Below are 25,087 nucleotides of genomic sequence, written 5' to 3'. Positions count from 1 at the left end.
TAATGAGGTTGCTTTTCTATTTTGGGGGATTGTCTTTGGGAGCAGCAAAGCTGGAGGCTTCCCTGCTGAACACGGCACAAGTAAAGTGATCCCTTCAAGCCAATTAGCAAGCATTCAGGATGCTCACAGCTCTTCCAGGCTGGCTTGGATATTAACTGTTCATAAATAGAGGTTGCTGGACTATAAGGATGGTTACTTAGCTGAGCAGGAAAAGGACATTTGCTGGCTGGGGGGGGCGGGGAGAAGGCCTGGTGTTTCTGCAAGGCTTTTAGAGAGGGTGAGAAGGCCGTTTTAGAACACCTTTCCGTCCTAGCCTTGTCGAGAAGAAAAATCAGGCTCGGCCGATCTAGCGGCAGAATGAGGAGAGCTGGGGAGAGAGGAATAAGCTCAGAGTCATGTGGCGAGAGTGATGTAGGGCTGAGAAATCTGAAGCAGTCGGATAGGGTGTCTGAGATACGTGTGTGCACGGAGAGGGCATCCCTCATAGGAAGCTATGCGGGATGTCTCGCGGTGTTGAATGGCTTGCTGGATTTCGGGAATAGAGCAGGAGAGACGTGCAAAATGTGCTGCCAAGGTGAGCTTGGGATTCCAGATGGAAGTTCAAGATGGGTAGCAAATCCAGCAGGGCGTCCTTCTATCGAATCTGCCTTCTCTTGGGTGTTCTGTATGCAAGAGGAGCAACCTGCCACTAGAGATTTTCAGCCTGTTGTGTTTGCTTGTGTGTGTGTGAGAGGGAGGGAGAGAGGGAGAGAGGGCACACCAAACTTGACTCCAGCTAGGGACAATTAAGTTCAGCGGTTTTACACAGCTGTGACTTCAACATGACTTTTATTGTCCTGCTGGTTCTCTGTCCTGATTTATATTTTGTCCTCTGTTTCCCCTTTCACCCTTTCTTGCTTCTGTTTTAAAATGATGCACCACGTTTATTATAAACTAACCTGCTTCCTTCTCAAGGTATAACAGCCTCCCCTGCTTTTAGTCTGTCAGGCTTTTCCCTGTCCAGTGATTCCTCAGGAGGCTCCGCTCCAAATCACGTTCAGAGGCAGCAGCAGCTTCCAGGTGAGCGAACAGTTTCCTCCTTGTGGCTGTGAAGACAACAGAGGTGTTTGCAGCTGCAAGGGAACATCCATGCTGGTCAAGTCTCAACTGTTCTCTCCCAGTCTTCTAGTGCCAGGCATCCCTTCCTCTATGCTCCTGGAGGGCTTTTCACCAGCTTAAAAACAAATGATAGTAGCTGAGTTGCTACAGTGTGCTATCATTGTATTGACCCCCCCCCCATCAAGTCACAGCTGACTTATGGTGCCCCTGTATGTTTTTCATTGAGAAGTGGTTTGCCACTGCCTGCTATTCCTGCTATTCCGTGGTGGCCTCCCTTCCAAGCCCTTCCAAAAGAGGGCTTGACCCTCTTTTGCTTCCTAGATCTGATGAGATTAGGCTATCCAAGTCAGGGTGTATATTGATCTACTGCCTTTTTTAAAAAAAGAGCCCACTGTTGGTGGGGGAACAGTGGTGGCCATGCATGGTCAAGGTTGAACCACGGGCCAGATGTGGGCGTGGAGGGTTGGGAAACCCCTCTTTGGAAAGATCAGAAAGATCAGAGTAAGGCCGTTTTGGGAAACGTCAGAGTGCATCTACAGAATCCACAGATCATGATGAATAACTCGCAGGTGGAAGAAGATGATACATTTCAAAACACCCGGAACAGCTTGCTAAAAGGGAGGTAGCCTGAGCGTTGGATTTGTTTATGGAGATCTCAGGAGTAAATGAACCTCGTTGGAGTTTGCCGTGCTTTTTGCTTTGTCCTCCACAAGCCTGCTGGAGCAGGGAATGTTTCGCTCCCGTATTTTCTCCAGTGCTGAGCCCAAGGTTAACGGGGAAAGAAATGTTTAGTCCTGGCGGACGGTATCTTTATTTATTTTTGAGGCTAAAGATTCATAATGTTTATAAGCCGATGAATAATTGCCCTGTTGTCCAGCTCTCGAGCTGTGGGCCAGATCGGCAGCTCTTTCCCGCTGACATCAGAGCTCCCACTACAGCATCGCTCCTCTGACCCGCAACTGGAGGGATTAGCGCAGCTGTTGGACACGGCTTCTCTCAGAGCCCTGCATGTGGAGACAGAGAAGGGTTTTGTCCAGGAAGGGGGGCAATGTGGCAAACCGGCTGGTGTTAACAAGGACATAAACCAGTGCGCATTTCACAGCAGCAAACAATGGAATCCTTTCATCAAGGAATAATTCTTTTGCTTTAAAGTGCTAGCTAGATTTCCTTTCCTTGCAAAGCTGGTGTGTGTGTGTGAACGACCTTCTGTGCTCTGTCTCAAGGTGGGCTTCAGTCCTTGTCTTTTGCAAACAAAAGTTGTTTCTTAGGGTAAGAAAGTAATTTCCGTAGCAAGACTTCCATTATCTCTGTGATGTTTCAATGCAAACCATTAAGCCATGCTTTTGATTTGCATATCATTTCTGCTCAACATCATTCCCCCCCAGACACACACACTTTCTGTTGGCATTAGAACCGGTGTCAGGTTTCTTCTATAATAAAAGAAGGACAAATCCAGGTAGCACTCCGCACCCCCGGCCGAGCAGGCATTAACAGACGTCATATTGCAGGCCAAGTTAAGCTTTTGTTGATGGTTTATTTTTGTGTAGGAGCATTAAGTATATTCTTAATCTGTCCCTTTAGATCAGTGGGACCTTAATTGTGCCTAGATCAGGCTTGCTCAACCTGGGTTTTTGTGAAACTCTGGGGTTTCTTGATGGCCCTGGGAGGGTTTCCCGAATGTCTCTGTGTTTTTTGCGGTGTGCGTCAAATGCGGAGTGCGTCAAATGCAGTCAACAGGATAGGACATCCAGTGGACAGAGCAGTAGGGTTGGGACGACAGAAATCTGAAAACAAGTTCAGATCTAAAACACTTTAGTTAGTGAGATGCGGGAGGGCCTCACAGTTGCACCAGGTCTTCAGATGACTGAAAGCACAGTAGAAGGAACAGAACATCCTGTAGCTCGTATATTATTAAATGTAATGTCCTTCGATGCCGCGTTTTCATGGTGAAAGGCAGCACCAAGGCTGCTAGGGTAGGCTGTTACTGTAGTGCACAATGTCACTGAACACACAGGTACGAAGAAGAAGAAGATCTGGTGTTTAATACCTTACTTTTCACTACCTGAATGAGACCCAAAGTGCCTTATTGGTGTAGTGGATAGGAGTGTGGACTTAAAATCTCATGGTAATTGTAGTCCATGGACTTCTGGAGAGCCATAGCTTGGCCACCCCTGCTCCATACCATGCTGGCTCTGCTTTTTAGAATTATGACACTTCCAAAATATCCAAGATATCAAGAGATGGTGATGTACATCTGCAGCCCTTTTGGAGCTGTTCCGAATGGAACTTGTGGGACAGTTCTGAATAGAAGGGCCATAACCAATATTCCTTCTATTCTCCACCCTCCACTGAATTGAGCAGAATATAATTGCTGTAACCTTAAAATGTACCATTGGCACTGCAGAACCCTCCATGGATCCAGATTGCTGCTGAGTGAGGTTTCCTGTGTTAATGACGCTTACAACAAAACCTGTAGGATCTGATGGCCTATTTAAATGACGTAGCTTATTGATAGGACAATCAAGAGATATCAGATGGTTGATGCTGTATGCTAAATGGGGCTGTTCTTAAAGAGCAGCTGAATAACTGCCTTGAAAGAATAGCATTTCTAGCTGTCCCTCTTTTTAATAATTACGTTTAAATCCTTCTCTCTGTTCAGACTCAAACGATCCCATCTGTATATGATAGCCTCTGTGAGGAAGTTTTATTACATTGCAAGATTGTTTTTAAAAAATTATTTCATTGCAAATTCAACTTTATATCTTATTAATACATTAACTAACAATCTTACAGGAAGAATAATCTTACAAGGAAAAAAAGACAGGAGAAAAAAGGGGGGAGGTTTGCGTGTGTGAATAGACATCAAATCCCGGAAGTCTAAAACAAAAATTCCACATTTACTGTTAGGATTGCTACAAAACATTTCATTTTATTTGTACATTTTAGTAAAATTGATTAAAAGTACCTTAACATTTCTTCAACCTGCTTTTCAGATTTATAGCTATCCCGGTACTTAATAAATAGAAGCCAAATCTTGATAAGTGTTTCCTGAGAATTGATATTACCTTCCAAACTCTTCTTGGATGCTGCAATTTTTCCTGACAGTACCACATGCCATATCTTACCAATCCGTTCCTTTACGTCAGAGAAATATGGTTGCTGCTAAGCCTGTGCCAACAGTTGTCTGGCTGCAATCAGCATATTTTTAAGAGCATGGTTTTTTCCCTCCCTTGAAATGCCTTCTGATAAAATACTTAACAGGGTTATCCTAGGTGAGCATATTCTTTTGCTGTTTAAGATGTTGTTTATGTACCTAAATATGCTAATCCAAAAATGTTGAGCCGGCAGGCAAACCCATCAAACAAGAAATGGAAGCTCTATTTCTTTGTGACATTTCTAGCGTGATTTAGAAGCACCTGCTAACCCTTTTGCTGTTTATGGTGTAAAATATGATCTATACATAATTTTTAAGATGTTTCCTCTTATTCCTGTATTTAAGGATAACCAGACCACATCTTCATGTAATTCCTGTCACAGATATTTGTTATCTGCAAATTTTTCTCCAGTCTGTTCTTATAGGTAGTATTTCTGCCCTCTGATACTGTCAGGAGGCTATAAATAATTGCTACCATTTGCCTACATGGTTCTGTATGACTTATGTTCATACTTGTTTGGCGGATGTAGAATATCCCATTGAATTAATTTGGTTTGAATAAAACTTCTTCTTTGGAGATATTGAAAGACTGGTAAAGGGGTCTCACCAAGCGTTCTCGATGTGGTGGTGAGAATACCACTCCTCCCCAGGCAGTCCCGCTGCAGCCTAGCAAGGCCACAACCGGAGCTGCTCAGGGCAGCAGGAGAGCTGGCCAGGATTGGCTCGCCCTCTCCCCCCCCCTCACAGCACCACCAAGGTCAGTCAAGGCTGCAGCCAGGGCTGCTCGGGGTGGGGGCAAGCACTGGCAGGGGGCTCCCTCCCCCCAACCTTCATGGGGCTTGCAATTCCAGCCCCTGCACCCTCCCTCCAGCTCCCACTCACCAGCTGGCACTTCCTCCACATGGAAGAAGCTGGAGGGGGATGCAGCCAGGCACGGGTCACCCTTCCTGATTGGCCATTCGTTGAACAGACAGCCAATCAGGGATGGGGCAGCTGGGACAGCATACCTGATTGGTTTGCAATGAGTGCCAACTCCTCCCAGCACCCTCTTACAGTTTTATTTAGATGGAAAGATTTTTCAGATAATCAGGTATTCTTCTCATTTTGACTCTCTCCTGTACGTCGAATTCAGTTGTCTTAAAATCTTCCTCCAATTCTTTACGATGTAATACTGGTATGCATGGGGAACAATCCAGTTTTGACCAGTTCCTTAAATCATGTTCAAACTGCTTTATAATTGCCCTTAAGTTTTGCTGCATCATGGAACCTAAATCATTAGAAACAAGAATACCTAAACATCTTATCCATTCACTTTTTCATGCTCTGTTAATTGTTTAAGCAATAAGTTGTTTAACTGCCTCTGTTAACCCTACATCCATTAATACTGATTATTTAAATACAATATATTATTCTACCAAAGTAAAGGAGGGAGGTGTCAGGTAGGGGAGTTAGGGATTGGGGGTGTACGCATCTTTTCATTTACAGTCTTGTCTTCAACACATGGTATAGTAATTTTGATATTGTTCATTGTATAACTTGACATTCTAATAAGCATTTCCAGCGACTCTTCATTTAGGATGCTTGTCAGCTTCACCATCGATACAAGTTTACCCATTTTATTTCTCTTCTCATCTCATAGTAGGGATGTCTGCTTCCATCTTGTCAGTATTGTCAGTCTAGCAGGAGCAGTTGCCTAAAGGAATATCTCTCTTTGCTGCTTTGGAAGGTTAGGAAGAAAAAAAAATAACAGCATATATTTAGGATTCATTGGAAACATACATTCCATATTTTTCGCTTCGACCTCTGTATCTTAACCCAAAATTTTTGAACAATTTCACATCTCCACCACATATGATAATATGATCCTATTGTCTTTTGATACCTCCAGCATCTGCTATCGGCTTTTGGGGATATTTTACCTAATACTTTAGGAGTTATGTGCCATCTATAAAATATTTTGAACCATCCCTCCCTTAACGGTTGACACTTTGTTAAGTTAATGTTCTTTTCCCAGAGTTGTTCCCATTCTTCTAACATTATGTTTTGGCCGAAGTTCTGTATTCACTTGATCATGCAGCTTTTTATTTGTTCGCTTTCTGTTTCCATTTTGAACAGATATTTGTAAATTCGGCCTAGCAGGTAGGGTTTATGCATTTTGATTACAATTTCAAATTCAGTGTACTTGAGTAGATCTTTTAAACTTGCCATTTCTGATTTTAATCTTGAGACTAGGGTTTCGTGAAATGCAGGGGTTTTTGACAGCCCTGGAAAGGTTTCCTGAATTAAAGGTAAAGGTAAAGGTATCCCCTGTGCAAGCACCGAGTCATGTCTGACCCTTGGGGTGACGCCCTCTAGCGTTTTCATGGCAGACTCAATACGGGGTGGTTTGCCAGTGCCTTCCCCAGTCATGACTGTTTACCCCCCAGCAGCAAGCTGGGTACTCATTTTACTGACCTCGGAAGGATGGAAGGCTGAGTCAACCTTGAGCCGGCTGCTGGGATTGAACTCCCAACCTCATGGGCAAAGCTTTCAGGCGGCTGCCTTACCACTCTGCGCCACAAGAGGCTCTTTCCTGAATTAATGGGAGTTAATTTTAATAGATATTTAAAATTTGTCATATAATATGACCATATATGGTCATGTTGAACTCCCCCCCCCCCCAATGGCCAATGATGGGCCTGGAGGGGGTGGGAAGAGGAGAGGCTCCCCAACCATATTCTGCATAATCACAACACTTCTGTGGTTTTCCAAACCTGAACGAGTTTCTCATTGTTAAAACAAATGAGAAAGGCTGGTATAAAGGTTCAGGTTTGTCTTTGGTGGGGGGGCAGGGAATGCTGTGCATTAGTCACTTTTTCACTGGTTTGCTACTTGTTGATTGTCTTGCAACTCCGCATTGTAGCAACTGTATTGAATTTGTATCTACATCTTCTTGAGCTGCTCTAATTTTCCTCTGATCCACATGAGTCTTTATTGAGTGAGGCTTCCCTGTGCTCTCTGCATGGCAGATTGAATACTCCTTCCAAGCTGCTCATCACCCTTCCTGTCCTCCACAGGTCACTTTGTGTTTTGCAAAGTCTGTTTGACAAGCCCAAGTTAGTTTTGCAAATCCTGAGAGAGTGCTTGCAGCTCTTGTCTGCATCTTTCAGTCCTTGGATGTTACACTTGCTGTGGTCCTCCTTGTCTTTATGGGCAGATCTAGAAAAAGGTGCCAGAGAGAAGGTGGGAGGTCTTGGGTAGAAAGCCATTGTTGAAACTCTGTCTCTTTGGGTGGTGGAGGATATTACAGATGTTTCCGGGTGGCAGCTTCACACAAGCTTTTGTTTCTGTTTTGCATCTGCAGTCATGACAACAGGTGCTGTGTATTACGAAGACAGAATATTATAAACCCAACGAGAATTCTGTATTTTCATCATCCTTACCACTTCCAAGGTCCCTTGCCTGTGACTTGTTGCATCTGAATCTTGGCATTGACCCTGAGCTCCCAGTGAGGTCACTGTGACCTTTAATGAGTGAGAGCAGTGGCAGGGCCAAGCTAAGTCTCGTGTTGATTAATTTCTGCCCAGTAAACTGGCCGGTAATACTGATGCCCCCACCCGTCTGCCATGGAAGAAAATGAGTGGGAGGGGACGTTCTTGGCTCCAGGATTGTCGACACTCCCCTACTCTCTCCATTACTAACTGCACACAAATTTCTCTTTCTGCATGCAGTCCCAGGAATTCCTAAGCCTTCTGACTATGCAATCGAGCTTTATTAAAATATATGCTTCCAGAGTTCAAATGACATGCAAGTGAAATTTTCTCCCGAAGATAGGCTAAGGTAGAAGGTTGACAGATCCTCCCAGACTCAATAGCATTAGCCTATTGTTTTGGGGAGATCTGTTAGCTCCAATGGCGCTTGTATCAGTATGGAATACTCCCGTTTTTGGCTTAATTGAGTGCTATATGAGGTGCTGTGTCTTGGAAATGCAGATAATATGAATTCAGGTGGAGAATTCAGCCATGCCTACCAAAGGAATAATAGTTTTTTGAGCCATATGATTCACTGGGAAGTTTTGTTTAGAAAGCTGGTGGGCGAGGAGGGGAGAATACAGCTGACTATTTAGGGCTGATCCTGCGCTGAGCAGGGGGTTGGACTAGATGGCCTGTATGGCCCCTTCCAACTCTATGATTCTATGAAAATAAGGATTCAAAGAAAGTCTGATCATTATTTAAATTCCAGCAGAGGCTGGGAAAATGAAAATGCAAAGAGTAATTTCGGTGCTGCAAGAAGCAGTCTTATTAAGGATAATTGTGGTCCCATCTAAGACATATTGCACACAGTAAAGCTACTGCATTAAGACTTTTCTCTGGGATAGGGTTACCGGCTCTTGTTTGGGAAATACCTGGAAACTTTGGGGATGGAGCTGGGAGCAGGTGTGATTTGGGGCATGGAGAGAGTGGAGTATAATGCTATGGAATCCACCCACCAAAGCAACCATTCTCTCCAGGGGAACTGATCTCTTCAGTCTGGAGATGAACTGTAAAACCAGAGGATTCTCAGGCCCCACCTGAGAACTAGCATCCGTACTCAGGGAACAAGTAGAAATGAAGCATTTATGCCATAGACAGGCCTCTGATGAGCTTGATATTTGCTGGTACCATTGTTGGGTTTTAACAAAACTTCTTCCTGTGTCCTATGGGGGACACGGGTTACAGATAAATTCCATGTAAAGGGGTTTTCCCGGTGATGCCAAAATACCGAAGCTCATCCCTTAATATACAACCTGTGCCTCACCAACCAGAGAGCTGCTGTCCGGGCACTTCCTGGGTACCCTTCCCAGTTGACAAACCCGCCCTCTTATTTTGTAGACTTGGGCAAATAACAAAACCAGAAATCTTATTAAGCCTTTGGTATGCCAGTGTATGAGAGCAGAATGTGATCTGTCTAGCACTGGCTGGGTAGATTTGACTTGGTGTATGACTGCTCTGTGAATTATCACCCAACTAATTTCTTGATAAAATTTGAGCCCTGTGGCACCTTTAAGACCAACAAAGATTTATTCAAGGCACACTTCCTCATATAATGCACACGAAAGCTCGCGCCTTGAATAAATCTTTGTTGGTCTTAAAGGTGCCATTGGACAAATTTTGTTGTGCGACTTCAAAGCGACACGGCTACCCACTTGAATCCATAATTTAATGAAGTTTCACCTTTTATTCTTCCCTTTCTCAAAAACTGTATTAAAGAAAACAAACAACTGTGGCATACCTGGCAAAACCAACCCCCAAAATTCGAAGGTTTATATAGAAGCTGTCTTTTTAAAATTCCAGGTGTATATATTACTCTGCATTAGTATGCAATAAGGTTCCGGTGTTCAACAGCTTGTTTCACCTCCACTTTATCATTGCATACTTCATCTATATCTGCCTATATTTATTTGCGTTCTCAAAAACTGCCACTTATCTATGCCATTGCTATTCTTGTCCACTTTTTACAAAATAATATTGATTTGATACCACTCTTGCCCACTTCTGTTCCTCCTGGCTGGGTCACTGTAGTGGCGCTGAGCAGAGGCTGAATCGCTTCTCCGTACACTTATTATCCAAATTAGCTCATGATCAAGCTGCATCATTAGTTAAGCAGCGGATACGGGACAATCAACGTCAACTGGACCTGAGTAAAGCTCCAACTTTTTTGGCCCCAGTTAAAACAAGATATATTCTGGCCCCTGCCACTTGTCTGTCTCAGCTGGTAATAAGTAAACAAAGAAGGGCATTCACCATTGCAAGATGCTCCATCTTGTATTCAGCTCTTATAGAGGGTGGCTATAAGAACATTCCCCTTACACTGAGACAATGTTTTTGTGGGAGTGGCGAAATTGATACACGAGAGCATATATTGTTCCACTGCCCTGTTTATATAGACATTTGTAACAACTTGATTGAACCACTCTTTATGCCAATAAAGGTTAGTATTAGTATTAGTATTAGTATTAGTATTAGTATTAGTATTAGTATTAGTATTAGTATTAGTATTAGTATTAGTATTAGTATTAGTATTAGTATTAGTATTAGTATTGAACCACTCCCTAAAAAGTTGCCAGAACAGCATGATGTAGATCGAGCAAAGAGGCTGCTAAGTGATGAGTCTCCCCAGGTCACAACTCAGTTGGCTAAGTTTTGTGCCGCCGCCATAAAAATCCGATGCTCTAAAGTAGCATAGTTTTAAGTTCTATTTTATGATCTGTTTTAAATTGTATTACATTAAATGACCATATTCCTTTGGTCTCTTATGTATCAACTTCATATAACTTGGTCTGAACAACTGTAATAAAGTTTGATTGACTGATTGACCGAATTGCTGCCTCTGTTTCAGAGTTGGCAGAGGTTAGCATTGAGCCTAATGCTGGGAGCGATTGAGGGCAAAAGAAGAAGGGGGCGACAGAGAATGAGGTGGCTGGATGGAGTCGCTGAAGCAGTCGGTGCAAGCTTAAATGGACTCTGGGGAATGGTAGAGGACAGGAAGGCCTGGAGGATCATTGTCCATGGGGTCGAGATGGGTTGGACTAGACTTCATACCTAACAACAACAAGCTTTGAGCCAAGGGTGCAGCCTGGTGGTTTCTCCTTCTCGCAGGGGCTGCTGATGCTGGAGGTGGAGAGGGCAAGCATGTCCATTTGGAGCAGGTGCAGTTTTGCCAGAAGTGCTCACTGAGCGGGAGAGGTTGGGCTCAGGCGCTAACAGATTAGAAGCCTGCATTAGAAGCCTGGTAACTTTCCAGAGTAAATCCCACAATCTGAGTCAGACTAAAAGTAGATGGTAACAGACAGTGCTCTATTTCAGGAGTAATCAACCTGCGGTCCTCCAGATGCTCATGGAATACAATTCCTGCCAGCATTTGCTGGCAGGGGCTCATGGGAATTGTAGTCTATAAACATCTGGAGGGCCACAGGTTGACTACCCCTGCTCTGTTTCTAATGTTGTGCCACATACTTTTGGTGTGTCCCATGTTTGATTTATATCGTCGCCCTTTAGCTAATTATCTGAAGAAATTGAAATTCAGCTGTGTTGGGTTAAAGTGATACTAAATGTGAGGGACTCAGCGATTATTGTAAAAGTAGCTAAGTTTTTGCTGGCCATCTTAACTGAAAATCTTTCTACGATGGAATCTACATCTGGAATTTTTTTTGAAATTTTTGTTTTACGCTTTGCAATTTTATGCCAATAAAGGTACTCTGACTCTAATGTGATTTTGATGGCGATGTGCATCCTGTTCACGTGACAAGGTAAGCCACAAGAGAGCCAACATAAATATGGTGTGCTTTCCCCCTCCAGGTGTGACATCTGTTGCATTACCTTCCGCACCCACCGAGGCTTGCTGCGGCACAACGCAGTCATCCATAAACAGCTTCCGAGAGACCCGTCAGGAAAGCCTTTTATTCAGAACAACCCTTCGATTCCAGCAGGTTTCCACGATTTGGGGTTCACAGACTTCTCTTGTAGGAAATTTCCCCGCATCTCTCAGGTAACTTTCCTTCGGTTGACGACCCAAATTTGTGGTGTCTTTTTTTCCCTTGCTGATTAAAAAAAAAAAAAGTAACAGTATTTTAGATGGAGTTTGGAAAAGGTACTCTGGGATATAAAGGGGTTGGGGCTGAGTTTGCCTACTTGAGCTGCCCATATTTCCATCCCATCAGGGGAAAATTCATGTTTAAGTGGTGGTGGCTGGCTCAAAAAACAGCATTAAGGAACTATTCTTACATCAAGTCAGTGCGGTTTTCTTATAGATTTGCAAGCCGTATCCCTGCAGGCTTTGGTAAGATAAAGTTCTGAGCAAACCTAAGATCAAATTCATAACCGGCTTTGCATTCCAGGAGGATCATTACTTTTCAATGGGAAGATCCTAGGTCTTGTAGCACCTAGAAGGGCATGAGCTCTATACAGGCCAGTGGAAACTCCAGCTGTGATGAACCACTTAGATCAGCCTTTCTCAGCTTTTTTACTGTTGAGAAACCCCTGAAGTGTCCTTCAGACTCCGAGAAACCCCAGAAGTGGCGCAATTGTGCAGAATATGGTTGGGAAACTGAGCTGTGGCCACGCCCACCAAGGGCCCCTCCCCTTCCCACTCTCTCCAGGCCCATCATTGGCCATCTTGGGAGGAGGGGGGTGGGTTGACATGACTGTGTATCGTCATATCACCCGATAAATGTTTAGCACATTTTAAAATATATTAAAAATGAATGAACTCCCACCCATTTGGGAAACCCCTCCAGGGCCGTCAAGAAACCCCAGAGCAGGGGTAGTCAAACTGTGGCCCTCCAGATGTCCGTGGACTACAATTCCCAGGAGCCCCTGCCAGCAAAAGCTGGCAGGGGCTCCTGGGAATTGTAGTCCATGGACATCTGGAGGGCCGCAGTTTGACTACCCCTGCCCCAGAGTATCACAAAAACCTGGTTGAGAAAGCCGGACTTAGATTCTGAGGTCCTGAGTTGCTCTTTGCCTTTTTTACAGGCAATAAATCTGATAGTCATTTGTGATATGGATACACCTTCCAAAACATGGTTTTGTCTAAGGTCAGACCTAACCACTGGACATATGTGCAAATTCACAGATAACATTATTTGAAGCTCAAAATGCAGGGAAATGTTCTGGACACAACTTCAAATCGACCACTGGAGGGAGCAAAAATGCATGCAGAAAAGACAAAACACACACACACACAAACCAACCCTCTGAAGCAAGAGCAGAGAAGTGGAACATGTGGGAAAGCCCTTGGTCAAGCAGCTTGTTTCTGAAAGTTCTGTATATAAACCTCTCTAAAATAGAAAATTACTCGCTTATGGGGCCAGAGTTGGTCAGGGGGAGGGAGATGCTGGGGAATAAATTCCCTGCTTAGCCAGAGGTGGAGGGGAATGGAGTGGAGCTGGTGGGCCAAGAGACTTCATTTCCAGCACCCAGGTGCGTGTTCTGATTCCCCCCTAACTAAGCCTACATTGTAAAATGCCTAGGGACTTTGCGAAATAAATCTATCTCTTATCACCTGGCAATTCCCTAGTATTCTATAGTTCCACATACTATTTACTGCTATCACTACTTCGTTGTTACTGTTATCACCACATTACAAACTGAGTTATCTGCATCATTCCTGTTTCATGTAAACCACCCTGAGCCTTTGGGGAGGCTAGTATATATAAATAAATAAAACAAATAAATAATACATAGATTATCACTCCCCTTCCCCACTATAACTGGTTCTACAGCAAATGCTCAGATCCTTGTCACCCAGGATCTAAATACGTGCAATCACACATACATTTCTGTTTTATTTTCACTGTGAATCATCTCCTTGTTTCTGATGGAAGAGTAACACTGAAAGCTTATTCGCCTAAGTAGCCAATACTGGATTTTGAAACCAGACCACCCCCACCCCCGTGCTCATTTTGTGTTCTCTTGTGGCTTCTGATAGGTCTGGTGTGAAACCAACCTGCGGAGATGCACCAGTGAATTCCACCGGTATGTCTGTGAGACGTGCAACAAGGCATTCCCCATGATGTCTGCCCTCAAGCTGCACATGGAAACCCACACTGCCAGCCAGGTCAAGGAGAAGCACGATCTGAAGTCAGAGGATGAAGACCTGAGAGCCTACATGACATCCTTGGGACTGCAGCACACCAAAGATGTCCAGCCTGTCAAGCAGGAGGAACTGGTACCAGATGAGGTCCAAGAAACGCAGCTAAGAACACTGAAATGCAACCTACCTCAGGAACCCGGTAGTGCTAACCAGATGAACATGTCCCCTCTAGAGGCTGCTTCCATAGGAGGGCCTTTTTCGGTCCTTGCCCCTACAAAAGAGAACCTGAAGCTGCTGTCGCTGCAGCCTTACCAGAAGAGCTTCATAATCCAGCCCGACAACAGTATCCTCGTCAAGCCCAACTCTGAGCTGGCAGACATCCAGCAAATCTTAAAGATGGCTTCTGCAGCATCCCCCCAGATCAGCCTCCCGCCACTTTCTAAGGCGCCTCTTGTCGACGCTCAGTCCGTCTTCAAGCACATGCCGCCTCTGAAGCCAAAGCCCTTGGTCGCCCCGCGGACGGTGGTAGCGACTTCAACGCCACCTCCGCTGGTCAACGCGCAGCAGGCGTCTCCTGGGTGCATCAGTCCAAGCCTTCCTCCAGGGCCACCCAGGCTGGTCAAACCGTCTGAAGAGTCGACTTCAAACTCGTACAGCCAACCAGGCTCCAAGTCTGGCTCCTCCCCCCAGGCCAAGGCGGAGCCTCTGAGTCAGCGTGAAATGAGAACGCAGCTGGAACAAGACAGCATCATAGAGGCCCTTCTGCCTTTGACCCTGGAGGGGAAAATCAAGCAGGAGGTAACTGAGCGAGACCTCAAAGCAATTATCTCTGGGGCGGCAAACAAGAAGCCACAAGCCATGAGGAAAGTCTTGTATCCATGCCGGTTTTGCGACCAGGTATTTGCGTTCTCGGGCGTCCTGAGAGCTCACATCCGCACCCACCTGGGCATCTCCCCTTACCAGTGCAACATCTGCGACTACATCGCCGCGGACAAGGCCGCTCTCATCCGGCACTTGCGGACGCACAGCGGGGAGAGGCCGTACATCTGCAAGATCTGCCACTACCCTTTCACGGTGAAAGCCAACTGCGAAAGGCACTTGCGCAAGAAGCACCTCAAGATCACCAGGAAGGAAATCGAGAAGAACATCGAGTACGTCACCAGCAACGCCGCGGAGATGGTGGACGCCTTCTGCTCCCCGGACACCGTGTGCAAGTTCTGTGGGGAGGACCTGAAGCATTACCGGGCGCTCCGCATTCACATGAGGACACACAGCGGCTGCCAGAAGAAGAAGCCCTTTGAGTGCAAGGAGTGTGGCACCACCTTCTCGGCCAAGCGCAACTGTGTCCACCATATCCTCAAGCAGCACTCGCACATACCAGAGAAGGAGGTAGAGAGCTACGTGCTGGCCGTGGACTGCACCCCTTCGGAGAGCCAGCCCGGCCCTTTGCTCCTGGAAGACAGCACTTACATGGACTGCAAGCCCATCGCACCTTTTAGAGAGCCCCAGAACGGCTTCTTGATCGGCGCCCCCTCTCACCCCCCAATCAAACTCGAAGCCACAAACAGCTTCCCTGTGGATTTCGACGAGCCTTTAGATTTCTCGCAAAAGAACAAAAACCTACACGCTGTGCTGGTGAAACAGGAACACCCATTCGGGTCTTCTCCGTACGACGGTTCCTTGGAGCCCATAGACTTGTCCATCCCCAAAGCTCCAAAGAAGGACAAAGAGGACAACGCCGCGAGCCAGGAGCAGAAGCAGGAGCGGCTCGGTGGGAGCGACGAGAAGCTCCGTAGCGTTCAGCAGTCTCCTCCCGCGTTGAATGGTAACTCGGAGAACCCGGCTCTCAGACATTCCCAGCCACTGAAGGGTCCATTGCATTTGACTGTCCCTATCATTTCTCCGGCTCTCCTGGGGAACTCTGCCTTGCTGCGCCCCTTGAGGCCCAAGCCCCCGCCTCTCTTGCCAAAACCTCCCATCACTAAAGAGCTGCCCCCCCTCGCTTCCATTGCCCAGATTATCTCTTCGGTGTCTTCGGCTCCCGCTCTGCTGAAAACGGAGGTCACGGACTCTCTTCCCAAGGCTGCCAGCAGCTCTGCTGGGACTGAGAAATCAGGGAGTTCCAAACCGAACGTGACCACTGCAACGGCCGTCGAGATGGATACCAGTATTCCCAGCGAACTGACACCGAGGGCGTGCAGTCCAGAGAGGCTACCGAAGTCTGCCTCTTCTGGGTCCACGAAGAAAAGAGGCAGGAAGAAAGGCACGCGAAACAAACCCAAGGCGAGCGGCAGCGTGGACTTGGAGTCCAGCGGTGAGTTTGCTAGCATAGAGAAGATGATGGCCACTACGGACACTAATAAGTTCAGCACGTTTCTGCAGTCTACCCCAGACTTCAAAGAAGCAGTTGACCGAAATGGAACCAGTGAAGAAGAGAGAGAAACCGTGGAGGACAAGGTTCTGCGGGGAAAGAAGAACGCCTACTCCAACTGCATCCAGAAAATCAGCTGCCCTTGTTGTCCTAGAGTCTTTCCGTGGGCAAGTTCTTTACAGCGGCATATGCTGACTCACACAGGTAAGGGAGGGTCCGTTGTTCTTGGGGAATGTAGGGTGGTATTTGTTCTAGAGTTGGAATTGTAGCTGAAGGGCAAAGCCAGGAATGAATGCTCATAGTTTTCGGACTACAAATTGCCAAAATGAGCCAGGAATCTTAGCCGGCTTTAGTGCCTGGAGTTTGGTGGCAGTAGTTATCTTTAATAGTTCTTGATACAGTAAAATATTAACCTGTGGAATGATTCCCAACAGGGTGCCTATGGGTGCCTTGTCACTTGCTAGTGTGTTTCCGGGTGTTGGTTCTTCAAAGCAAACAGCCATTCTTAGTTTTGTTCCAATTAACGGGGGAAGGAAGTGGCACAGAAGAGCCAGGATAAATCAATTTTATGTCTACAGGAAGATCCTATTTTGAAAGGGCTGCTTTCATCACAACCTGGCATAGAACCCCTCACGGGAGCCATTTTGTTATCTGTTATGCTATGCACTAATAGTTCTTAACACTTCAGACTGGGGCCATGGATTCAACAAGATTTGGGTCACCCGAGCTGGTGTATACTCATTGAGCTGAGACCTTCAACCTTGAGGCAGGGCTCTCTCAGCCTCACCCACCTCACAGGGTGTCCGTTGTGGGGAGAGGAAAGGGAAGTCGCTTTGAGACTCCTTTGCGTACAGAAAAGCGGCATATCAGAACCAATTCTTCTTCTTCTTCTCCTCCTCCTCCTCCTCCTCCTCCTCCTTCCTTCTTCCTTCTTCATTTGGATTTTGCACCCAGGTTCAGTCTCTGGAATTCCTGATTAAAAGCACTTGGTAAGACCTTTTCCTAAGACCCACTGTAGGGCAAGCAGTAGTAATTAGCTGGATCATTGATTTGTTGCAGCCTGAATGACACGCTACATGCAAACATGTATCCGATAGCAGGTACAAGTGGGGAAGAAAAGAGTTCGGGTGAGTGATGATCAGTAGAGAATTTGCAATGAGCAATTAGGGATTAAGCCTTTCCTTCACCAGGAAATATTGCCCTGTGTCAAGAACCATGAAGTAAGCCATTCCCTTCCCCGAGGTGCATGTTATTCTGACTCAGCACCCTTTCTCAGGTAATCCCCAGTGCATGCAGAATTCTGGGATGTATTCAGTCAGGAAAAATTGGTGTGACTTGATAAACTGTCATCATGCGTGGGATGTGAATATTATCTACACCACATCATCATTCTCTTGTGTTGAGCAGAATATCGAAGGGGAGGGCAAGTAGAATTTCTAAAGCTTATTTTTTTAATCCTAATTAAGGAATCCTCCATTTTATGTGCCTCGGGACTCCTTGGTACACTGAAAACGACTGATTTTAAGCACTCTTCCCTCTGACTTCTTTATTCCTAATCATGAACATCAAAGGTGACTCTTCATCTGAATGGGTCATTGGTCTGACATTAAACATGAGTGCACATGAACGGTTGTATAAGGCTTATTCTTATACTAGGGGCCAAGCCTGCTGCATTCAGGAATACAACGGGCGCTAGATTGGGGGTGGTAGTGGTGGAAGAACTCTGCAGATGGCCTCTCCCTCCCCCCAGGAAAGGCTGCAGGCTGGAGGCCCCTGGGGAGGGAACTCACTGGCAGGGGCAGCTCTCACGCAGCAGGGATCTGCAGCCTCTGAGCCTTGGAGGGAGTGCCTTGGTCCATCAAGATCAATATTGTCTACTCAGGAGACCAGTGGCTTTCCAGAGTCTCAGGCAGAAGTCCTTCACATCATTGGCTATACGAGGCTTTCAGCTGGAGAGGCTGGGACTTTCTGCATGCTAAGGACCCCTCTCCAGGAGATGGGATCCAGCCACCCCTCTCCCAACCTGGAGATGGGACCCCTCCCCATCCCCTTCCCGGTGGCCAAAAAAGACATGGCCACCCTACAAGGCAAATTGTATAGAATAAGGGCAGCATTTGATTTGATCTAGTCTCACTTTTGCTGATTATGGAGGCCGAAAGGAAAAGAAACGAGGTAAATCGGGGGGAGCCAAAATTTGTAAAGAAGGTCAATAGAAAGGTTCTTGTTTGCTTCTGGCCTCTTTCATTTAAGCCACATGTTTTTCAAACTCTGCTCAGGGAAACAGGAATTTCTTGGAAGATTATCAGGGATTTCTCAGACTTCCCTAAGTGGCCGCCTGCTTCTTTCCATGTATTGCTGTGAGAATGTTGAGGATATTCTAGTTCAGCAATTCTCAGCTCTTCCTATGTTACATCCCACTGATCACTTAAAAAAAAAAAAAACACTTACCTCCCACCACGAGAAACCAAGAGCCCACTTTTTTTTTTCCTGAGAAGTATGTAGACATATTTATATGCTTCAATATTTACAGGCTTTCTGCTTTATCATTTACAGTACATTGAATATTGCATTATTGTTGGGAGTTAAATTTATTACTCTTTAATGGATAATCATGTAGGAACAGCAGGAAGAAGCACATCAGGCACTTGGTTGGTGTGTGGGCAGGGGGAAATGGGGGATTAGGAGAAACATCAAGTGACCAAGGTTACTGCAGGCATGGCTGAAGGTCACAGAGGTATGAGCCATAGCAGGCAGGGTTGCCAGGAGACTGTACATCACAGTTGCAAGAGGACCAGAGGATCAAGGGGAAAGTGAATTCTTAGCTGTGGTGAAAAACCTGCAGCCCACCTAGATTATTTCTCTGTCACATGGTGATATGTGAACCTCCAGTTGATAACCATTATTCTAAGTCACATTCAGTGTTCAGGGTATGTGTGCAGCAGTTTGGCTAAGCAGCACAGAGCAATAAGGGCTCGCCCTGGAATCCTAAACTGGAATGTGAAGTTTTTCCTGAAGGCAGAACATCTGAACCCCCTATTGTTCTAGTAGCTAGGGAATTTTTGCTAGACATAAATGAGAACTTAATAGTGTAGATTTATTGGCTTTAAGCGTCGCCACCTTGGGCACAAGTTTTTAACTGATAATATTACCCTGGTGTAGATTCAGGTGGGTCTCTCTGCAGGGGTAGTCAAACTGCGGCCCTCCAGATGTCCATGGACTACAATTCCCATTGTAGTCCCATTGCATCCTCCTGGGTCATCTAGTCCAACCCCCTGAACTATGCAGGACACTCACAACCCTATTTCTCATCCAATGAAACCTGCCACCCCCTTGAACCTTCACAGAATCAGTCTCTCCATCAAATGGCTATCCAGCCTCTGTTTTAAAATCTCCAAAGATGGAGAACCCACCACCTCCCGAGGAAGCCTGTTCCACTGAGAAACCGCTCTAACTGTCAGGAACTTCTTCCGGATGTTAAGACAGAATTTCTTTTTAATTAATTTAATCCCATTGGTTCTGGGGCACGAGAGAACAACTCTGCTCCATCCTCTATATAGCTGCCTCAGTCTCTCAACATTGTTTTTGGGGCAAAAAGGGAAAGTCAGAACCTTGTATTCAGTTCTGAGCTTGTTGGAGGTAGGAGATGAAAATGTATACCTGATGTCTTTAAATTTCTCAGCCTAGGAGAAGTTATTTTCAATGACATTTATACCTTGTTTAAGCTATTTATAACTGTAGCAAATTAAGAGCTGATATTGGGAAAATAAGGGTGAAATGCAGCTACCTTTAATGTGCTCGAGGAAGTGTGCCACATTAGAGGGATTCTGTAGATGGCCAAGTTGAATGTGTAGTCATTTTCTTATTTATTGATCGGATTTGTAGGCCACAGTCTCTTTGGCAACGGTCTCACGGTGGCTGACAACATGTAAGAAATCCATCCATCCATAGTTTAAAACAGTAAATAAGTAGATAAACACTAATTTCTATTTAAAACCTAAATGCTCCAACTCTCTCACTAGACATAATTACAAAGCTGAGTTTTGGGTCTGAATATCCAGACTCCAGCGGTGGCAGGGGGAGGTAGAGAGGTGGGGAGGGAGGCTTGTTTCCACCGTACGCCTGGCGGAAGAGCACGGTTTTGCAGGTCCTTTGGAACTTGGACAGCTTCAATATTAAGATACCTTGAACATTCACCTGGCTGTCCTGCTCCTCCCTTCTCTTTCTGTCTTCAGTGTTCTATGACTCGTGTTTGTACAGAAGGGTGTTGCTAAGACATAATAAATCTGAAGTCGGTATGCCATTTGTTTTAGGGCACTGGCATCCATTAGTACAAGAGCGTGCAGAATTTCAAGCTACGTAGAATTACAGTATTTGCTGGCGTATAAGACTACTTTTCCCCCCTGAAAAACATGCCTCCAAGTGGGGGGGTCGTCCTATACGCCGGGTGCGTTTCAGTTGGGATAGACATAGCTGCACATAGTGGCCCATAGTACTGTAATGTAATGTAACAAACTCTATATTTTGAGTGTAAATGTTGGCGGGGGGGGGGGGGTCGCCTTATACGCCAAGTCGTCTTATACACCGGCAAATACGGTATTTGACAGACCCAAGGGAAAATTGACTAAGGCTTAAGTACCTGCATTCTACTTTGATGCTAAAGAAGGTCTTTCTCTTTCCTTCCTTCTCGTCTGAACTAATCTACCTCCATACAACCCAACTCTTAAAATGGAGTGCCGCCACTGGGTGGTTGCACAGTGGCTTCACAAGGTGTGTGAATTGACCCACATGTCACTACGCAGAATTTCAGCCCCAGACAGTTAATAACTGAGCAGCTACGCTCTGCTTTTTGCCTCTGAATTGGCAAACTAAAATATAGCTGTGATGGGGAATGAAAGGAAAGTCCAGGCAGCAAAGCAAAAAGCTCAGCAGACTAAGCCACATGACAGCCACACTTAAGAGATTCAGGCCTGTTTAAAACAACACATGATCCTCCCTAATTCAGTTTCAGATGTTAATTAGTGCAGAAGCCAACTTATGGAGGAAGATTAATGTGAGGGAAATATCCATAAAGCCTCCATTGTATTATGGGGAGGCAACAGCAGGGCAACCTCAGCTTTCCATAACAACCAGTTCCTTCTTTTAACCATTTCTCATTCTTCCATTGTGTAGAGTCATTTACAGATCCTGTTAAGTTGCATTTATAGGGTTTTTTTTATTTGACTTTCTATGATTGCTTCTGACTCTGTCTCTGTGCCTCTATAAACTTGTTGCAGTTGTCCCTTTCATTCAGTGTATTCTGAAATAATCCCTGCAGGAAGATCAAGCAGGACTTCAAATCCTTTATAGTCACTGCATGTTTGGGTTAGATGTGGTCCCTGTAAGTCTGCAGACTTTTCTTGGAGTAGTTGAGGTCCTAATCTTTTTTTTATTCATTGAACTGTATCACAAGGAAGACAAACTCGGACAATTCCTAGTTTGGTGGTTTTTAGCAGAGGAGTGTTCCAGTTTTTCATCGGAGCCTACTTTTTTTTGTGTAGGATCTCATTGACTCATTCTGAACTATGATAAATTTCTGAACACCAATAAACTGAAATACGGTGACTGCTGTAAAGTCACTCACAGCAAGGATAAAAAGCATCTTTCCAAATCCTCATTTGTGGATTCATTTGTTCTCTCTGTGTGTGTGGTCTTGATTTTTAAATGTATTTATAGGCTTGCATTTCTCCTAATACCTCAGGCTCTAATAACGTAGAAAACATTAAAAGTAAGCCATGTAAAAGGATCCAGAAGAGCATCCCTTTGTTTTGCCTGGAGTTGGACTGTCCCAGAAGCTCTACAGAATGTCTTACAGCAGGGGTGGGCAAACTGTGGCCCTCCAGATGTCCATGGACTACAATTCCCATGAGCCCTGCCAGCAAATGCTGGCAGGGCTCATGGGAATTGTAGTCCATGGACATCTGGAGGGCCACAGTTTGCCCACCCCTGTCTTACAGCCTTGCTGGAAAGCCAGAAGGAGTAAGAGTTCTCCTGACTGATCCTCAAGCATAGGGATGGCTACTAAAAAGCTGAAGCCTCAGCTGTAGCAAAATGTACTGAAGGCAAAGGAGGCACAGACACCCAGATTTGCTGGGAGGACCCAAGCTGGTACGAGGAACACGCTGTGGTCTTTCTGCCCCAGTGCTTGAGGTAGTTTTTACAGGCCCACCTAATGACCTGTAATACAACAAAAGGAGATCCAGAAAGGTTGGATGGTGATGGAAAGTTGTAGCTGACTTCTGGTCACCCTGTAGGGTTTTCATGGCGAGAGAGGTTCAGAGGTCGCTTGCCATTGCCTGCCTCTTGGATACCAGCTACTAAATAACTTGTATACAAGTTACATTAAAACGAGGTAGAAAGGACATGGCAAGAAAACTAGTCTGGGAGGGGAAGAGTCATGTAACATTTGGTCCCTATCAAGGAAGGGTAGGGGCCTCACTGATGTACCTCATGTTCTGATATTGTGAGATGGAAACTTGAATGAACCAAAGTGAATTCCAGCTGGACATTCCTGATGGTCACTAGGTGCAATCTTAAATTTAGACTCTGGACTTAGTGGTCTTATGATGTCTCATAAGAGGTCTTTATACTATTGAGTCACCTGAATTTGCTGTTACCTTTGGTTTCAGTTGGTGGCATGAGATTGCTATTCAGCTATTGGTTAGAGTAGGCCATTAATTTCACTTTTAAATGGTACTTCTGCTTTGAACATGAGTAGTTTAACTTGAATACCTTGTACTGGCAGATTCTCAGGCCAGTTTTTTAATGTTTAAATTAACTTGGACTGTAGCTATAATCCCAAGCACTCTTACTGGGAAGTAAATCCCTCTGCAGGACTTTAGTTCCAAGTAAAAATGTCCAGGATTGAGCTGATCATTAACCACGTTATGTGAAACAAGCACAGAGAAACACTCTCTGGAGCTCCTCTGATGACTTAGAAAGATAGATAAATGTCTGTTGTTTTTTTCCCCCCTGCTCCATTCAGGTCAGAAGCCCTTCCCCTGTCAAAAATGTGATGCCTTCTTTTCCACCAAATCTAACTGTGAACGCCACCTCTTACGCAAACACGGAATTGCCAGCTACTGTCTAAGAAGAAACGGGCTTATCCCCCAGTCTAAAGAAAGTGATGCTGGAGCTCATGATAGCACAGGTAGCTCTTTTAGGTTGTTCCAGATTATAAGATGAGTTGTATTCCTTTTGCTTGGGGACCCCTAGATAAATAAATAAGGCTTTTAGTTGTCTTTCGAGGAATATGAGGGGCAGACACTGGAGGTTATGGAAGCATGACCTGTTTATGACAAGTACAGGCTGTGCTAGTTTTCCTATGAATCGGGAAGTATTCAAAGTTGCATGCTAGGAAGAATATGTGGACTGAACTCAACTCTGCCTATGGTGTTCTCTGAATCTGTTTAGTTATAATCATCTTTCTTCATGTGGGTCTCTGGCATTCTCATTTTCCATACTTGTGTCTTCCTATTGTTTCAGTTTTTCTTTGCTGCATGGGTTTTGCTCTCTTTAGTGGTTGATTTGATATTACATTGCTATATTTCTGGCATATCTCCCTGTAGATTTAAACTGCAGGTTTTTGTGCTGGACATACAGTGATGTAATATCGAATTGACCACAAGAGGGAGCAAATCACATGTTGAAGCATTAGAGACGGACAAGGCACAAAATAGAGAATGTGGAAGAGCCCTTAGTGGTTGTCTGAGAGTAGCAGTAATCCTTGCCAGGAGAGAAACAGCTGCAGATAAGTGTGTGGCTCAGCACACATCCTTCCTGCCCATGCTGGATTTAAATGTCCACTCCAGCTTTATAGAAAATCGGCGCAACCCACATTGTAAAACATTAGTTGAGCTACCATAACATCCAGTTTGGTATTGTGTGCTGAAAGAACAAATTGAGCCATTTCCCATTGTTCCAGGTTTGCTAAAGAGGATAATAAAATCATAGACATTTATAGCTAGCGTTTTGCCTGATAGCTCATTAATAAATCTAAAATTGTAGTTGCGATGTGGGCTGGTTTTAATTACATGTAATTTTATCTGAGCATCAGGAGGCCTTTCCCCTCTCGGACTTTGCCGGTATAGCGGAAATATCAGAAACAAAATGAAACTCAGTAGGAATGTGTTCTGAATGCAAAATTATCAAATGCCTCTTTCCAAAAGACTATAAAAGTGTATATATCACAGCATCGTTTGGACTCCAAACTCACATTCAGATTTTTGGTTTTGTTATGTCAGATTAGTTCCAGGTTAACATCTTGCCTTCATGATCTAGAACAGGGTTTCCCAACCATGGTGCCACATGGTACCGCTAAAGCCTCTCAGAGGTACTATGGTATGGTTTTTTTCAAAATGTTGGGGTGGGAGAGCCCTCCCATCCTGTGCCTGCCACTTCTGGTTCCGAGCAAAGAGAAAAGAAGAAGGGTTTAATTTTTTTTTTAGCTGACACTTATTTGGGCAGGTTGACCCATCCCTTCCCAAAGTGGCCAATGATGGGCCTAGATGGGGTGGGAAGGGGTGGGGCCCCAGCCATTTAAATCTTTGTTGCCCAAGGCTCCTCTCATTTCTGGGGGCAGGGAGGTGTGGCCAGCTGACCTCACTTCCTGGTACCGTGAATCCTGAAAAATATTTCAACTGCACCTCTGTGGTCAAAAATATAGAATCTGACATTTGCCGTAATGCATAGCACATTCTGGTTAATCCCCCCCCCCCAAATAGTATTTCCCATATGAAGAATAAGAGATTTCTAGTAATGTAGAGAATCTATGAATGACAACAAAACTTTCCTCCCCCTGCACTTAACCCAGAAGTTAATATGGTATAATTTTTGATGGGTTGCCCTTAGACAATACTATGCCCTTATTAGCTTTA

The 25,087-nt window shown here is 45.0% G+C and overlaps 1 protein-coding gene across 11 annotated transcripts in view; it reads left to right on the top strand.

Annotated features, from left to right (window-relative positions):
• RREB1 (ras responsive element binding protein 1) overlaps positions 1 to 25,087 on the top strand; it is a 161,799-nt gene that overhangs the window by 124,999 nt on the left and 11,713 nt on the right. For 10 of the 11 annotated variants that reach the window (XM_077353133.1, XM_077353127.1, XM_077353132.1 and 7 more), the window contains 3 exons: positions 11,569 to 11,758; positions 13,700 to 16,379; positions 23,197 to 23,361. In XM_077353133.1, the coding sequence (XP_077209248.1) occupies positions 11,569 to 11,758; positions 13,700 to 16,379; positions 23,197 to 23,361 (3,035 nt within the window). The remainder of the gene's footprint in view (positions 1 to 11,568; positions 11,759 to 13,699; positions 16,380 to 23,196; positions 23,362 to 25,087) is intronic. The other variant, XM_077353137.1, reaches the window with a different exon arrangement.

The sequence above is a fragment of the Paroedura picta genome, chromosome 9 (assembly GCF_049243985.1).
Source record: "Paroedura picta isolate Pp20150507F chromosome 9, Ppicta_v3.0, whole genome shotgun sequence".
Taxonomy (NCBI): domain Eukaryota; kingdom Metazoa; phylum Chordata; class Lepidosauria; order Squamata; family Gekkonidae; genus Paroedura; species Paroedura picta.
This window is presented reverse-complemented; position numbering and strand designations above follow the sequence as displayed.